The sequence below is a fragment of the Aedes aegypti genome, chromosome 3 (assembly GCF_002204515.2).
Source record: "Aedes aegypti strain LVP_AGWG chromosome 3, AaegL5.0 Primary Assembly, whole genome shotgun sequence".
NCBI classification, from domain to species: Eukaryota; Metazoa; Arthropoda; class Insecta; order Diptera; family Culicidae; genus Aedes; species Aedes aegypti.
In genome coordinates, this window is record NC_035109.1 from 256,115,245 (window position 1) to 256,133,371 (window position 18,127).

At 36.3% G+C, this 18,127-nt stretch overlaps 2 protein-coding genes across 2 annotated transcripts; both read right to left on the bottom strand.

Annotated features, from left to right (window-relative positions):
• Positions 1 to 8,588: 8,588 nt before the first annotated feature.
• Positions 8,589 to 9,618, bottom strand: LOC5575306 (peritrophin-1). Its single transcript, XM_001655630.2, has 2 exons — positions 9,490 to 9,618; positions 8,589 to 9,429 (listed from the first exon to the last, which is right to left on the bottom strand). The coding sequence occupies exons 1-2, from the start codon at positions 9,497 to 9,499 to the stop codon at positions 8,861 to 8,863; spliced, it is 579 nt and encodes a 192-aa protein (XP_001655680.1). The 5' UTR covers positions 9,500 to 9,618; the 3' UTR covers positions 8,589 to 8,860.
• Positions 9,619 to 14,144: 4,526 nt separating this feature from the next.
• Positions 14,145 to 15,439, bottom strand: LOC5575307 (probable chitinase 10). Its single transcript, XM_001655631.2, has 4 exons — positions 15,340 to 15,439; positions 15,217 to 15,281; positions 14,516 to 15,158; positions 14,145 to 14,455 (listed from the first exon to the last, which is right to left on the bottom strand). The coding sequence occupies exons 1-4, from the start codon at positions 15,344 to 15,346 to the stop codon at positions 14,283 to 14,285; spliced, it is 888 nt and encodes a 295-aa protein (XP_001655681.2). The 5' UTR covers positions 15,347 to 15,439; the 3' UTR covers positions 14,145 to 14,282.
• Between the last annotated feature and the right edge of the window lie 2,688 nt (positions 15,440 to 18,127).

An 18,127-nucleotide genomic window follows, 5' to 3' on the forward strand; every position in this document is an offset into this window, starting at 1 on the left:
TTATGGAGAGCAGACCGAAATTGCTTAATAGCATTTCCTGTACTCTCTACTTAACAATTTAATTAATTATTTCAAAATCAGTTTCTCTAAAAAAAATCATCACAGCTAATAACAGAATAATAATTGATATAATTACCGACGCCATTTCCAAAGTACTTCCAAATTTTTCTCGCTTGAGGGTTATCGGAATTTTCCTGCAGCTTTTCGCTTGGTTCGATCCCAGAGTCGTCGACAATTGTAGTGTCCCAGTCGTTCGGATTACGGAAAGAATTAAAAGCTTGACTGATCCAGTGAAAGTCACTACAATGAATGAGGTTTTTATTCCAACTCCTACTAAGATCTAATACATGAATATCCGCCTACTACAGTATCTCTTTTTAAACTCTTAAACTCCTTGGAGAACAAGTATTCATATTTATGAAGATGTGAACCAGGATCGTCTGGAGCTTTACATTATAATTCAAGCTAAAATAAGATCAAACAACTATGAACTATTATGTTTTAAGTTCAACACCTATCTTAGGATTTATTCACGCATAACCTCAATGACATTAATAAATACGACTTGCAATCAAATAGGTTTAATGAAGGACATACCCAAGTAACTATTATCAATTTCAAGTCAAGTCAATGTTATACAAAAACTTCTTAGAATGAATCGCTTCGCATCTACAGGTGTAGTCCTTTCGGAGGTTTGAATAAGGTTCATATCCAAGCTAACTTAAATAAACATAACCAATCATGTCTGTAGTCCAACAGCTTTCTATGATTATCCAAGAACTTCATTGAGTACAGGGCTGCAGAACAACAATCGTGATCAATGATCTTTTGAGAATAAATCAACAAGGTTTACACTCATGTGAATTCAAATCATGATATTGAATCAAGTTCAACGTTTTCGGATTACTATTTAGATCCATAAGTTACCTAATTGACGTTATTGAGTAAGATTATCACTCAAACAAGCTCGATAATAAATCGTATCTGGTTTAGAAATCAACGATTGTTGGTTGTTGTCTAAAAACATCTTGAGTTGAAAGCCTTTGTATCTACATGCGTACCCAAAGATCATTCAGAGGTCTATGAATAAGGTTCAGACCCAAGCAGACTTATACAAAAATATTCTAACAAACTAAGAGTCTTAAGGATTTCAAGGGTTATCCAACAATCATTTTGAGTAAAGAACTAACGTACTATTCAACTCTTTAATGAATGTTCGAATCCTCTGAGCAGAATCTCAAATAGAGAAACTTAAAAGTAGATGGAGTACCGTGTACCTTTAATTCCGCTCCTAAATGCTTATCTTCGACAGATACGCGTATTTCGACTACCACTTGCAGTCTTCTTCAGTGTCAGTTACTCGTATCCACTGCGTATACGAGTAACTGACACTGAAGAAGACTGCAAGTGGTAGTCGAAATACGCGTATCTGTCAAAGATAAGCATTTAGGAGCGGAATTAAAAGGTACACGGTACTCCATCTACTTTTAAGGTACTATTCAAGTTTATTTTTAGTAACTGCGACAAATAAATAAAAGAATAGATACGTGTATCTATTTTTCTTCAACAGGCATAAGAGCTTATGCCGACATCCATAGCATGTTAAACGAATAAATACATATTACATTGTAACGATACAATTTTAAGTTATCACAAGCATGAAACGAGGTCACTGTTGGCAATCCATCTTCGGCTGCAGTCACTTCGGCGATTCAGGAAAATAACACGATGCCTTTATGATAACCCCAGACAATCAGAAATCGGATGAAAGTTCACGTTACAACTCATCTATTCATACTAATTACATCAAACCCGCAAAACACTGTGGATAAACTCGTCAGATTGATGAGCTTCCTCGCATAAAACACTTCTTTTCTGAGTTCATTGGTACATTTTGTTTCGTCTCGTACACTCGTACAAAGTAAGTCGAATCAATCCGTAGCAGCTGTCAAATCAACATTTGTTATCATATGATAAGTCGCATAAGATCACAGGTTAGTTCGGTAGAATATTTATACACTCACATTGTATGTTATTATTTATCACATAATATATGCACGCATATCGCCTCCACTTTTGTACGTAGAAGGTTTTTTCGCGATATCTTATAAGGGAAATGTTGCACATACGAAGCCTCCAGGTGATTTCGTTATGCGTACATTTTGGTTGTCTGGGACCTCTAAACCTAGTAAAACTTAAATTTATGAGCTTGTATGTGCATTATTCTAGTTCGCAATGTTCAGAAACGCTACTTGATACGCTTCTGGATCTGATAACATGTATTTCAAGTAATTATTGGATTAACTTAAACAGATGCATTTTGATAGATTGTAATAAAATAAGGCCGTGTAAGTATCAACCTTTTCCAGCATCCTTCGAAAGATCACTTATTACGCTTGTTGATCTGAAGAGCTGTACTCAAATCAGTTTTGGATTACAACGGGCCAGTCTGTCGAGCTTACGTTTGAAATTGGATGGCAAATGCACCACTCCAAAAGGAGATCATCCAACAAAGATTGCGTTGCCTGACTTAAGACTTTTTTGAGGAAGGGTAACTTTATTAGTGAGTCTACAAAATACACTACATACGAACGCGAAGCAACATAGAGACCTTAACACAAACTTAAGAAGAGAGCGCTAGTTCTATCTGTGGGGCGCTAGTGCTGATTAAACAAATTTAGGCTATGCTCTCATCAAACTCCTCGCGGAAGCGTCAAATATCGTATGAGAAAAAATATACTATTAACAATTGTTTATCATTGTGCCTAATAAAATGTGGTTAAATTATCTTGCAATAGAAAACTGAAGAAAGTAATATGCACTTAAGTAACACCAGAATGATAGGTAAATATTGCATTCTGAAACTAGTGTATCTCGTGCCTAAAACGGTATTTCTGTTCAAGCTGTCAAATCAGCACCAACCGTTTGGCTTCACTCCAGTAGTTCATGGAAGACAGTCGTTTCAGTCCTGTGCCTTAAATGACACTAACAAAATACATTCAAATACGTAGAGCTTTTTCCTCCGTGTAAAATTATGTAAAATTACTTCAATGTAATAATTGTCTTACAGGCAAAACTTTAAGTTATTTGTAGTTCGTCATCCAAATATCAGCCAATTCGGACTACCAAAAGCTGAGATACAGCACCCCAAACTTGAGCATTTTGTATGGAAAAACAGCATTTGATTATTAACTTATGTCACGGTTGACGCAAGTGCGGAATAATCCTATGTTTCCAAATGACACGAGAATTTAGCTGGTCTTTCGTTTTAAACTGGGAAAAATGCAGGAAAGTGACCCAGAGGGTAACGGTCGTATTTTGGACCCCATAAAGAAGTGATTTTATTTACTTTGTTCCAAAAACTTCCTCTACGAGATAAAAATGCTCATACGGCCATGTAGGATACAAAAAAACGTCGAAAATGATTAAATTAGCATCCAAATGGCATGCGAATAAAGTTGGTCTTTTGATTTAAATTGGGAAATTTGCCAGAAAGTGGCTCAGGGGGTCCAAAATATATAGAGGTCAAAAATATATTGGTTACCCTACTCCATTTAAAAATTTACATGGTTTTTATTTCTCCTTTAGTCTATACATTTCTGCCTAGGCCTAGGCTGCCGATAACTGCATAACAGTCACATTCGACATTTTTGATAAATTAATACCATGGAGAGTCATCAAATGATAAATACTTTCGATCAACTTATGAAATATGCGAGATTGTTCTAGAAAATTCGAAAAAATACCAAGTTGTTTTGTCACATTGGTAATGCCTACTTTTGTCGAATGTTACAAATATGCAGTTATGGGCAGTATGGTAAACAATATATTTTGGACCTATGGTCATTTTTCTGCATTTTTACCAGTTTATTTCGAAAGACCATCTAAATTCGCGTGCCATTTGGAAACATAGGATTATTCTGTACTTGCGTCAACCGTTTTTTACATAGAAAATGTGTTTATTTTATCTGAAATTAATTTAATGTAATCGGTTTATCCATGCAACCTTTACAACAAGTTACACACAGAAAGTGGAGCCGTCAGAAATGTAAACGAAAACTTGTTTCAAATTTATGAACTAAAAGCGTAGAATTTCTTCGGTTTTTAATTGTCAATCGATTAATTAGACTATGGGCAAGCATATTATACAACCAGTGTCGTGAACTCTGTCGCCAAACGTTAAAAAATGCCGGGTGTCCAAAATATATACTTTGAGGGTCCAAAATGTATTGGTGAGTCCAAAATAATGAAAAACAGTGCTTCACAATTCAATAATATTCGACGTTTGTTTTATCCTACATAGGGTAGATGTACCAATAGTGGAGGTACTAAGCACGATTGAACTTCATTTAAGAGCCTTAATTCAAGAAGCGCAAATCATGTACATGTTAATGTTGTAACGGGAAGTAACGACCATTGACTTAATGAGAAAAATGATTTCATCGCAGTAATCCACGACATGTCAGTGAAAAATAATACCTCCACTATGGACCAATGCACGAGTTCACTGATTTGAAATTTTAGCGGTGCCGAATTCACTGGTTGCCATGGTCTCATAAATAATACGGCACCGTTAAAACGTCAAATAGTGATCCCGTGCATAGGTCCATTATTGATCATTGCATGAATTTTTAGATTCTGGTGAAATTGTTCATTTGCTTGATACAATTTGCACACTCACTAACACTAGTAGGCGTAGGCATTTAAAGCTGTGACGTTTTAAAATTATTCAAAGCTTTGAGATTAATTTTATCAAAACTTGTTTATTTTCGCATACATTTTCACTTCTACATGTCGGTATTCAGCTCATAATTGGCCAAAATATGCATCGTAATGAGGTTGATAAATCTTGGACATGGCGTACTATTGGTACCTCGCGTACCTGCAGGAGAAGAATAGATCCATTTGTGTGGTCCTTAGCCTTCTGTTCAGCAACGCCTATCCCTACCTACTCGCTGTACTAGTCGGGGTTCGAGCAACTTCAGGGAAGATCGGGTAACCAACCCCGGTGGGAACTCAGGTCGTATGTTGACAGGAAAGGGGGAGTTTACTTCTGCAAACCTGGAGCGTCATTACTTCATGTTGGGAGCGGCTCACAACAGCGTCTGTTCTCCATGGCAGGGGCGGCTGATCATCGTCCGAGTACCAAGAATCAGATCTGTTTTCCGTTGGTACATTTAGACCGTAGTCACTGAAGCAATCCACCGGTGGCGTTGCGGCATTTCTGGCAATGTTCGGACTGCTTTCCCGAGTTTGATGATGATGACGATGACTAAAACAAAATGAGTTGTGAGTCAGAAATCATGTTCGAACGTTGAATTTCAAATTAAACACTTACCAGGGATAAGTTGTGGACAAGACACTTTTTTATGGATGGAAATCCTAATAACTATATAAGATTTTGCCAAAACCAGTTTTCTTTATGTGATAATAATTGTTCGCACAAAGGAAATTCAAAACGGAATCGCAAAACTTTGGTATCGAAGCAACTGTCAAACTGTTATGTGTGAGGTGTGAAAATATTCACTGTGCAAAATTTTTTTGCACAGTAGTCTAATAAGGTGCAAAATGCTCAATATTACACTGTTCCTTTAGTTGCGAAATATTTTTAATTTGTGTTCCTATAGTTGCGGTATCCGTGGGTTTCTTATGGGATCTTCCACTATAGGAACACTTTACCGCAACTATTGGTACAGGTAAGAAAAGTTTTAGCAATTTTAGTGATATTCCATCAGTTTCAAAGCAATTTGAACGTTCTTTTCAACTATTCCGTGTATCAACAAGCCAATACGTCAATTGGCAGTGTCGGTTCTGTGGCTAATGTAATAAAATCAGTGAAAACGGCACTACCGCAACTATAGGAGCACCCACAACTAAGGGAACACTTACCCTAACTGTATAAGCGTTTTAATCTCTTAGAAGAAGTTTTTCTCTACATCTTGGCATGCTGTTTGACTTGGTTACGCTGTGCAATCAATTAACTGGGACAAAAAATTAAAACCACTTCCTTAGGCGGTCCAAAATACGACCGTTACCCTAGACTGCTCTCATTCCCACTGATTCATGGGTGTGCGGATCAATCTTTCTGCTCTGGCGTGCACTCAACACGCGAAATCTTCTGCTAGGTACACGGCACTTCTCCTTACGCTCCGAAATCCGACTTTTGCTTCTGGGAGCACACTCCTCCAGCTCTCACTCTCGGATGAGTTCTATGCTAGAGCCGTCGAATTAGGGCTATGACGGGCTAGCAAAAATGTACATATGTGTTCACATGGTCAGTCATGGACGACACTAACAAACATGCATGCAAATTGTACTCACACTTAACCTAAGTTTTAAATTTGGGTGAGGAGATGCTTACGGTGACTGGGGTGATTAGCGTACTAACTCCAGCCTGAAACTCTCACCGGGATGGCAATCGAACCGGCGATGCTGTTGGTCGTGTCTATCTCACCGGCGCGCAGGCTTACGCATGAGTGCAGTACATGCACTCGATCCTGCAGTGGTGCGCAAAAGAGATGGGCAAAACGGCTCATTTTAGTGAACGGATCCGATTCGAATCACTCATTTGGTGAATCGGATCTTCTAAACGGTTCAGTGGCTCAGCGGTTCTCAAAGAGCGAATTAAACCGAGTGAACGAAAAAAAAAAAGACTAGTTACGTACAACATTTTTTGCAATTTCGTAGTAGACCACTTGACGGTACCAGAAATTATATCGCAATGCATTCACCATTATTTTACAATTTCTGAAAACATGTTGTGTTATGATTCATAACGCAACTCAAAACAGTTGCGTAATGAGAAAGCGTTGTGTAATTAATCATTACAGCACTGGTTTCAGTTGCGTAATGACTATTCCCGCACTGCATATTTCAGTGCAGGAGAGTAGACCGTTCCATGACAGACTGGCGTGATGAAAAACAGCCTATTACGATAAGAAATTGCAAAAAATAAATATATATTATACAGTACAGTTGACCGGAAAATTCAAATGCATACTGATGGCAACTTTTACCGTCGGTGATAATGTATAATGAAACATGCATAGTGTGAATAATGCTTGTAATTTTGGTCAAAATTGGTTTTGGGCTTTTTTGAATGTGTTACTGAATTCATATCGACAATAATGATTGATTGATTGTGTATTTCTACAACATTTTACACCAGAAGGGTGAATTCGTTTCGGCCTTGTAAAATTAAAAGTTTACAGTTCATGTTTACAGTTCAGTGTCATTCAAAAATTTCAGTATCTTCTTCGTAGTATTTTCATCATTGCTTAGGGCATCTTGGAGACTGATTATGTTGATTATGTTGATGTCTTCCCTTCTCGTACTTTCTGCATTGCGATTTTGGTCTCATATGAATTGATGAATTCATATGGACTATTTTACCTTTGTATGGAATGTGTGCAAGTAATAACGCCTTCATAATTCTGTAATGTAATTCATAAACCTTAATACCTATGTAATGTTTTTCATAAACCTTAACCTAAATATAAGGAATGGGGAATACCCGTATAAAGTTAATTTGGTTCCATATTTCCGTCAACAGACACAATTTTTCATCGGTATTCTACGGTGTGGATTTTTTTACATGGAAATTAGATGCGCAAAGGAGTAGCGTAGCTAGCGGGGTTCGCACTGGGCCCTGTCTTCTTAAATATTTATATTACGTCGATTACATCGTTACATGAAACAGAATCAGGGTGTTTTTGATTATTTTTTTTTCGGATTCAATGTTGAACACTAGTGAGCTTGAGCTTGATTGGCCGCCCGTGGTTGCTACTCCGGTATCACCAGATCAGCTGCACTTACACAAGGAACCATTATCTGGTTGGTTCCTTGTGTAAGTGCAGTTGATCTGATGATTCTTGGGACTAACATGATGAAAACTGGGATGACCTAAGCCCACATTCTAAATACAGCTGTAACTCTGGAAAAATTGAATGCGATTTCTGAACATGATCTTAAATAAACATGTTTTGCATGATCATATATACCGAGTGGTTATAAAAGCATTATAAAAGCACTCAAAATTTCGTTTTTCTTATGGCTCTTGCTAAAAACAAAAGTTTAAAAGTTCAAAAAAGCTAGTTAACACTTGATCCCGTAGTAAACACATGAGAGTATCTGAAATTGGAAAATTATGATGAAATTTTGTATTTATACCATTGAAGTCTTGAATTAAAAGAGTTTATTTAATACTCTGAGACTGATTGGAATATTCTAATCAAAACTGTTTTTTTTTTAATTTGGGAAGGCCTTCCTTTATACTACATGTACTGAAACCAAGCGAGTCAAATTTTCCTATAATTGACGTGTTATATAATAATTCTAAAAAAAAGATGTTTCCAAATTGATTTTTTTTGCACCACTTATATATTTTCTCTTGATCAAGTGTCTTCAGCATATATCTTTCAAAGATGATGATCAGATTTTTGATGAACAAAAACATCTAAAATAAGTAAAATTTTAAAATTTGCACAAGGTTTAATATATTTAAGAGCATCAAAATTTGAGAAGATTTTCCAAAATAAAATATACGCAAACCCTAGCATTGCCATTGTGAAAACTAAAAAGCTTGCAGCTGGTTGAAAAGAACCTTGATTGCATTTTTATTTGAAATAATCAATGACGCTCCTCGATTACAATAATTATTAAAAATTTATTTCTTTTTTTTTTGTGTTCATTATAGAGTTTTCGAACCGTGTGGATCAAACCAATCTGTGAATTGTAATCTATTATTTATATTATACAAAAAATATGAGCAGTAAATTTTTAAGTAATTATTGGTATTTTTTTCTTTACATATCGTTAACGATGAAAAAAAAAAACATTTTCCATATTCAAAGAAACATATTCAAGCAACTGGACAGGTTGCTCCCAAAATACATTTATTAGTCGTTGTATCGAAAATAGTACCCGCAGCACATTGGAATTCTATCGGTTGATAAGTTTCATCACAGATATAATACTTCATACAATCGTATTGATTCACGTAAAACTGCGGAGGTGCAGCAGCAGAATCGCACTGATTTTCCATGCACTGAAGCTCTGCAGCCGGAACGCAGTTTCCGGTGGCCGAATCAAACGCCAAATCAGTTTGGCATTCTTTGGGATATTGTACTCCACCAATGCAAAGGACATATTGGGTACAGGAACCGTCTACCGGTATCTTGACGATTCCAGTTGATGGACAATTGTTCACGACGCATATGTATTTGGGGTCGCATTTTTTAAGGTCCGCATTAAAGTTGAACCCCGTGGGACAGGATAACTCGTACGGCTGACCTCCGTAGCAGCTGATATATTTCGAGCACTCGGTTTTGTGTGATAGAAATCCATTAACGGTTGTCAAACCTGAATCGTCACATACATTTGCCACTGCTGTTCTGGTCATAAGGCCCAGAAATACGATAATCGCAATTCCTGTAGAAGAATGATAAACTGTTGTAGCTGCACGTCAGTTCAATTATGATATCAACTCACTTGTGATCATTTTCAGATATATGAATGAACTCTAGTGAAGATTAAAACAAGTCTGACGACATTCGTCCCCAATTTATATCATTATAATTCGAGCAAGCTTTTTCTTCTTCCCTTAGTTATCTCTGTTTGATATCACATCTCAGTTGGAATGACGCCTGTCTCACATTTTTTGAATTATACTAATTTTACTGTTCTCAAAACAGAGAGCTTCAACAAATATCGCGATACATTTCGAAAAGCTTGAAAATGTATTATCATAATTCAATGTAGATTCGAACTTTCACATCTCCCGTTTGGTATTTCTTTGTAATTGTAGCCCTACACGCTGAGTCAAATGAAGCCCTTTTTGGGTGCACTTATCTCCATTCAAGAATTTTATTTAACGTGCCTAAGAGTACATTTAAGTTTCTTTAACTTCCAAAATTTAATTGTTTATTTTTGATCATTAAAAAATAGTAGTTTACGGGACAAGTTGCATAATGATGATTTTCACAGCACTAGTCGTAAATTTATCCTACGAGGCTTGCCGGCGAGTACTGTAAAACTCGAGTTCTGCAACGAGTTACGTACAACATTTTTTGCAATTTCCTAAAAAACCGCTAGAGGGTATCAGAAATTATATCGGAAAGCATTCACCATTATTTTACAATTTCTGAAAAATTATTGTTTATTGATTCATTACGCAACTCAAAACAGACGCGTAATGAGAAAGTGTTGCCTAATGAATCATTACAGCACTGGTTTCAGTTGCGTAATGACTATTCCCACACTGCACACTTCAGTGCAGAAAAGTAGGCCGTTTCATGACAGATTGGCGTGATAAAAAAAACAGCCTATTACGATGAGAAAAAACAAAAAAAAATATTTTTTCGCAACTATTGATTACAGAAGTAAGCATTTCCATCATTAAACGGTATTTTTGGCATTCGGAATATGTCCGGTGTAACCAAGTCGGACATATATGGTCATCGAATTTGAGGACAAACATCAAATATCTCAAAATAGTTAAAACAAATGAATTGATTTGAAAAATCGTGTTTCGGCAGGGTTCGACTCTAACGGAATAACTACGGAACCATTAGTAGAACTATTTCCATGGTACGGCATTTGAAAGCTGAGACAAATCTTAATCATATGTCATTGACCTTGATAAAACCCGTTGGAAATTGACTTTTTATCAGCTCAATAAGGTTTTGTACAAACGTTGGGTATGCTAAGGTAATCTAGAACACAATAGTTATTTCTACAACAAGTTCCTAAATAAAGATTTTTTTAGCACGAGAGGTACATTTACTCAACAAGGCTTGCATACGTGTTATTTATTGCAATTACGAAAATTGCCCTTATACAGTTGGATGATTTCTAGAAGCGTCAATCCTATTTTCACTCAGAACCCCATATCTTCGTTGAAATTGGATCGTCCACATGATGTAGAGTCAAAAGCTATTCTACTGAGTAGTTGACAAATCCAGGACAATTTGATAGAGGAACTCAGATATTAATTTGTCAACTCACAGAACGGAATTAAAAAATAATACTTTAAAGCACCGTTATAAAAACCAGTGCTGAAAAGTGTCACTTTTCAGTACTGTGTTTGTTGGTTAGAAAGGTAATTGTGTTGTTCTCATTATGTTCATTCTATCGACAAAAATTAAGACATAAACTATAGTTTATTATTGAAAAAATAGATTATAATTTAGTATTGTTAGCCTTTGCTAATTTGCAAAACATGCGTTCTTGAATTTTCCATGTCGAAGAGATTTATAACTCTTCTGTTACAGAATATAAGAAAGATATGATAAACAAATTTAAGAGTTTGCATAGATAAGCAAGTGTGTAGAGTTATCCGTCAAAACAAACAAAATGAAGCAATCCGCCATAGTTATCGCGACGCGCGTCATCTGCGTATTGTTTTTTTTAATGAATTATTTGCTAAACCGAATTCCGTGAACTTGATGACATCCGTTGCAAGACAACTCGAGAAATTTTAAATTGTTGTGGATTGCATCAAATATTTGGTGCATCAGAACAATGTACGACTGATGAGTAAATTTTTGTTTGACAGCTTTCAATTTGCTGTTACTGATAGCAGAAATAACGCTCAACCTTAGGCCTTGGAACAAACCATCTGAGATGACTTTTGTTGCTTTTTCCATTCTAAATTATCGAAACGTGATTAATCTTAATCAGCCCGGGCCTTCCTTAGCCAATGGTAAGAGTCCACGTCTACAAAGCAAAGCCATGCTGAAGGTGTCTGGGTTCGATTCCCGGTCGGCCCAGGATCTTTACGTATTGGAAGTTTCCTTGACTTTCTTGGGTATAGAGTATCATCGTACATGCCACACGATTTACGAATTTGAAAATGGCTGCATTAGCAAAGAAAGCTTTCAGTTAATAAAACTGGAAGTATTGAAGCTGAGAAGCAGGCTTAGTCCCAGTGAGGACGTAATGCCAAGAAAAAGAAGATGAAGAATCTTAATCGGCCACCGCATCGCAAAGTGATTCCTCTCCATAAAAAAGTTGAAAAAAAAGCCCTGAAATATATGTCTCATATTCTTATGAAGCTTTTTTACTCTGATAGATCAGATGGTGCATTTTACGGAACTATTTATTATCATCGCATGGTTACCCCATTTTTTTGAGATTTTTTTATATCTCAGAATTCTATGTTATCAACTTGTGATATTGGCTCCGTCAAGTTAAACGGCACTTGAGCTCATCTTGCGAATGGTTTGAACATGGAATCCTTTACTTTGCTTATATAAGTATCTATATAAATTATTTTTAAACAAATATTCCTTGTCGGAGTTCAAGGTAAGCTGCATTTAGCTTCCCCTCGATCATTGGCTACCAATCTAACGATCGTTACCACTCACAGCGATCGTTGGGTTTCTCGCTTGCGAATATGCGAGAAGATTTTTTTTATTATACAATAGACTGGCCTTTTACCAAATCCCAAATTGCCCAATTCACCAGTTGTATAGAAAATTGCAATCCGGGCAGTCGCGTCGAATATTTTGTATTGAAATTAATTTTGTAGTAATGTAACTAGTTTAAGCAGTTAGTTCAATAAATAATAGTTAAAGTACGGTGTTTGTTTAAAGAAAAAACCCTATTTCTATTGTGCTACGCCGAAAGACCGCGAAAACGGTGATAAACTGCCCACTTTCCTAACATGTTGGCTGCCAACGACTCCACCCCCGCGAAATCCAAGGCACATTACTTGCCTTCAATAGGTGAGTGAAATTCCAACAAAATTATTCTCCATCTCCCAGTACTGCTCGTGGTCTTTCTTTCGGATCAGGTGGAAATTTCGATCATCGTAATTCGACGCCGGCGAGACTATCACCACTGCAATTTCAACCGGACTTCGTTTGTGGAAACGAAGCATTTCCCAATTCCTGGTTCACGCTTGCTGGTAATAACTGGTGATTTACCACACATCGGGTTAAAAGTGAATGGATATAACCTACCGGTGCTGAGGGAGCATCCTAACCCCATCGGTTCAGCTACGTTGTTTCAACCGCTACTACAGTAGCACCCAACTAGTTCGTCGTTGCTGATTGTACGCGGAGCATCTTTAACCAATAATCTCAAGACTCAATTTATGAGCTAATAAGGTAATTAGCTCTCCAAACACAATCTCTTTATTTATTATCATTTCACTTCACCAAAGAACACCACAGAAGTGCTGCACTTTCGTCAGTTGAATCAAGCAAATTGAAATCACCCAATTTGTGTTGCAGTTTGCTACAAAATTTTTCCTTGGAATACTGTCTCCAGCTTTTAATGCTAATATTTGTCAACTGTCTTAGCTGGTCCGTTGTGTTGAATTTGAGTCCAATTGTTTTATGGTCAGATAATTTTTCATCTATCAATTCAATAGCAGTTATTTTATCATCATTCGTGAATGCCAGGTCAACCATAGTACTACTTCTTATAATTACTCTGGAGGAATTGTATAATTTGTCTCAATGACACAGAATCCATTACATTGTTTAGCTCACGTCTGTCACCTACCTTCATCAAGTTATTATTAAAATCTCCAATTATTAAGTTAATGTTTTCGTCGTATATACGTTCGGCAGCTACGAATCTTCAAGATGCTGTAGAAATGCGGCATCACTTGTATTCGGTGAGTGATATACCGCGCCATAAATCCCAGAAAAATTTCCAGTCGACTGACTCGTTTGAGTTTTTTTTTTTATTTGACTCCAGATCTCACAAACATAGTTACTCCCCCAGTATGCCGAGATATTGATAGACAATTTATCATCGTATATAGGATCCTACAGGGCTAATCGTGGTCACTATTTTTGAATTCGTTGAATTAAGGTGGGAGATCTTAAGCTCCATTTAAAGAATCAAAGTTTCTTTCAAAATCGCAAAGATATGAGACATTTTGCATGTGTATATCGTATGACAGGCACAAATATATCGTATACCATGGCTCAGTCTTGCAGAATAGCTGCGCGTTTATAGCTATGGCTATATATGTCCCAACTTCTCAAACATTTTTTAAAGAAAAGGCACAAATGATTCGCTTGAGACGAAAAAACTGAACGTTTCTTTAAGGTCACTTTTGGGACCTAAAGACACAATGAAAAGGTAGAAAAGCCAATAAAATATTAGAGGATATTGTAATCCACTTGAAATAGTCCTGCAGTTAATACAAGTCATTTTTTTTTATTTCTTACGTCTTAGTTATCCTATACATCTTGGAATAAATTATTTATAATAAAAGACCAATACACATCTGCACACAAATCGGTACAGTAGAAGTTCGACCCATGTTAGGCAAATGAAGTTGCACATCGCGCCTGCTCCGGGCGGTCACATTGAGATATATCGGCATTCCATAGATAATCCGAGGGACAGCTCATCAAGATAGGGGAGGAACCGATGCAAATGTAGTATTTGCTGCAGTCCTCAATACTCGGATGGAAGATTTCGGAACTTCTACAATCTGTTGAAGAAATTTGCTAAATTAGATAGTTACGTCCAATAATTCATAATCGGTTCATACTTGGCAATTTTGAGGGCGTGGTCGTGCCGATTGAAGGCGTAGAGGTTTCCGGCTTTGCTGGATTGGGAAGATTTGAACAGTTGGTGCGTTCCGGGAAGTCACACTGATTAGTATCCGAGTTCCAGTACACTCCCTGTCCACAGCTGTGCAGAATCAGCATACCATAGGCGCAAATGTAGTAGCTTTCACATGCCGACGGATGTGGAATGAAGTAAAATCCATCACTGGTACATTGAGGATAAGGATTATTCTCCGGAACACGAGGAGTTGTAGTTGTTGTCCTAGTAGGAGCAACTGTAGTTGTCGTTGGCGGAGGAGCTGTGGTTGTGGTCGTAGTAGTGGCTCTCGTTGTGGTAGTAGTAGGAGCTGTTGTGGTTTGAACTGGCCGAGGCGTAGTTGGTGAAGGAGTTGGAGCTGTTGGTATGTGAACAGTACTTGTCGTTACAGGTCGCCACGGTTCAGGGACTGTTGGTGTTTGCCCACACTTCACCATGCTAGCCCAGTTACATACTTGAACTTGTGGGTCGAACAGTAATCCATTCGGACAGTGTTTAATACTTTGTGCGTTATTATCACAGACAATATAAGAACTGCAATCATCTGTCACTGGCAACTTTTGGCCATTTGGCATAGCAAGACATATCTAAAACGAATCCATGTATAAAACAATACGAAATTGTGTTGTCGACAAAAATACTCACATTATCTGATACAAATCTAGCAGCCGTCAAATGCATCAATAGTCCAAGATGGACTATTATTAGGGCTACAAAATTATAATTCACATAAATAAAATAATTTACACTCTAACAATTATTAATTACCTTTCATCGCAGCCAATAGTTCAATTCGCCTTTCGTCAATTATTAAAAATGAAACAAAGAAACAGGTGTCAAGTGTTTATATCTTTTCAGCTCTGTTTTACCCAACAAAATATAAATGTTTTTGGTGTTATCGTTAAGTGGTTCAATATCTTAATTGAAATCTGTCCCATTAATGGACTTTCCCTCGTATCATACTGACGTACAGCACGCGACGATGACTAATGTAAACTTGTTCATGTAGCCAAAATGTTTAAGCTTCCAATCACCTTTTGATGGGTCACAAACAAAACATTCAGAACACGTATTTTTTTAGAGCAAACAAACTTTTATCATTTCGAATAAGCCCACCATGAAACGCTCAGCAGAAAATTATGCATGTCCAGATAGGAATTCTAGGTTTTTGTTTTAAGGTTCTCATAATGATACTTTTCGCAAATCGATCTTATGGCGTATGTATTTGCATTGGCGTAAATAGGGAGGGGCCAGGGGGGGCCTGGCCCCCCCCAAATCATGAGCTTGGCCCCCCGAAAAAAATGGAGAAGAAATTACAATATAGTTAAATTGTTGAAGCATGTTTCAGAAATAGCAGAACTGGTTTGATCCATTTGTAGTTGTATTGTTAATTAGACATGCAAATTAAATGACAGCAAAACTGTAAACATTGAAATCCCTTTACGTATAGTAAGATAGTGGTGGATTTGTAAAAAACATCGAACCGTGTAAAGTCGTAGATGTCGCAACATTATTTTTTTCAATGTTGTATTGACACCAATTTTCTGAAGTTTTTAAATTGATAAGATAATAAAACCATGTTACTATTTGTTTCTGTAAAGCAAACCTAAAACCTTGTTTATACTGATTTTTTTTTAGACATGTTTATAACTCTTCTAGAAGCGCTTATAATATGACTTTAGTTTTTATTTATTTTAATTACGCAACATTTTTTTTGGCGTGATATGGGATTCGATCCTAAGTTCTCGGCGTGTGTTCTAATCACTATACCAGGTCTGCCCCAAATCAATTGTGTTCGGATGTTTTTTTCATGTAAAATTTCTGTAATTGGAAGACGTTGAACGTAAGAAAAATAGATAATATTTGCTTCTAGATTGATGACGAGATACTGATGAGTAATGCTTTTTTATGTTTTTATTGCAATTTTGAACCAATCTAACTGCAAACAATTTTCTGTATGTAACAGTAACATTAGAATTGTATGCATGTAAAATCACAAAATTCCTTAATTTCTCTTGACCGTTTGTTAGGCGACCTTTTCTTACATCTATATCAGTCTCCTGTATAAAAACTGATTGAATGAGCTCATGTATTTTTCGATAAATATGTATTTCTCAGTCGTACATTTATATTTTGAAACCGGTACAATTTATTTTTGGTTTTTTAGTAGCCCAAATTTGAACAGTTCAGTAAAGTGGGGCAAAAGTTTGAGTGAGGTAGGAGTTTCTTATTAAGATTTCTAGCTCAATTCAAATCAAAGCATATAAATACCATAGTGATTTTAATGCTGTTCAAGTAAGATACTTTCACTACAAATATCATAAAAATCGTTTAAAATTTGGAAAAATTATGACTATTTGTTGCCTTCCATCTTGCTTTCTTCAAATAACTGTTTTCATAAAAATTTGATGACGACAGCTTTTTTTCAGAAAAAAATAACTTTCAATCCTTTAATATGGTGATAGCCAAGAAGTTTTAGGGTGTGAAGTCTTTAACTCTATCAAAAAAGGTATAATTTTATCCTATGTTCACATTTTGGTTTCGAGACGTTTAGAGAAATTAATCGCTCGCTACAGAGCAACAATAATTCAAATTAGCAAGCGTTTTTTCTTCAAAGGCTTGTTTTTTTGCCTCTTTGGCTTTAAGAGGTTAGATTTTCATATTGATTTTGAACCTCAATTGAACAGATACATTTAAAACATTATCTTTATTTATAACTCTGCTTAAATTCGAGTTCAAATCTAATTGGAAAGGTAAATTTGTTTCATGATTAGAGTCTGCTTTTAAATCTTTGTATTTGATTCCAGATATACGTGATTGGGTTAAATACGTCATCTTGGCAATAAAAAAAAAAAAATTCAAATACGTTTACTATTTTTACATAAAAGTGACATTTGGTATCAAAGAAAGTTGATCAATCGATTTTGGGTGATTTTTAGGTTTTGATTTAGCTCTGTATGAAAGTGCGCCAATATCCAGCTTTTCACGAGCGCCAATGGCTGCCGCAAATGGCCTCGCTTTCTAGTAGGGATCAAACGATAAGCCATTAGCGGTTTTAAAAACCTGGATAATCGATTCACAAATATAATCGAAACAAACATTGTAAAGTTATCTAAATCTTTCACGATTTTTATCTCTCATGAGAAAGGGCCGTGGCCCCCCTCAAGTCTGATGGCTATTTACGCCCATGTGTATTTGTTTTTCCTAGTTGTTCCATTTTTGGATTTTAAGACTATTCTCTTCCATTTCGTGGTCTTTTGAAGCTTTTTTTTCGTACCCTACTAAAAAATGTGAATGTACACATGCAATAAAAACACACATACACATGGCGTCTTTCTTAGTCGAGTGGTAGAGTGCGCGGCTACAAAGCAAACCCAAGTAACAATTGTGATTCCGAGTGGTTTTTTTTATGTTTGTGATAGTTGTATTGCAGATTTGCGTATTCTTCTAAGTTTAATAGTAATTTTCATCTAGTACAAATGATCTTGAACCATTTTTGGTTTTAAACACTTCTACAAGAATACTTTTCATAAACCACATAAAACTTCATTTTTAA

Excerpts from the sequence above, each read along its gene's own strand:
- LOC5575307 (XM_001655631.2), bottom strand. Across the intron at positions 15,159-15,216 it reads CTAGATTTGTATCAGATAAT|ATATGTCTTGCTATGCCAAA; the intron begins GTGAGTATTTTT and ends GATTCGTTTTAG. Across the intron at positions 14,456-14,515 it reads CACGCCCTCAAAATTGCCAA|ATTGTAGAAGTTCCGAAATC; the intron begins GTATGAACCGAT and ends TTTCTTCAACAG.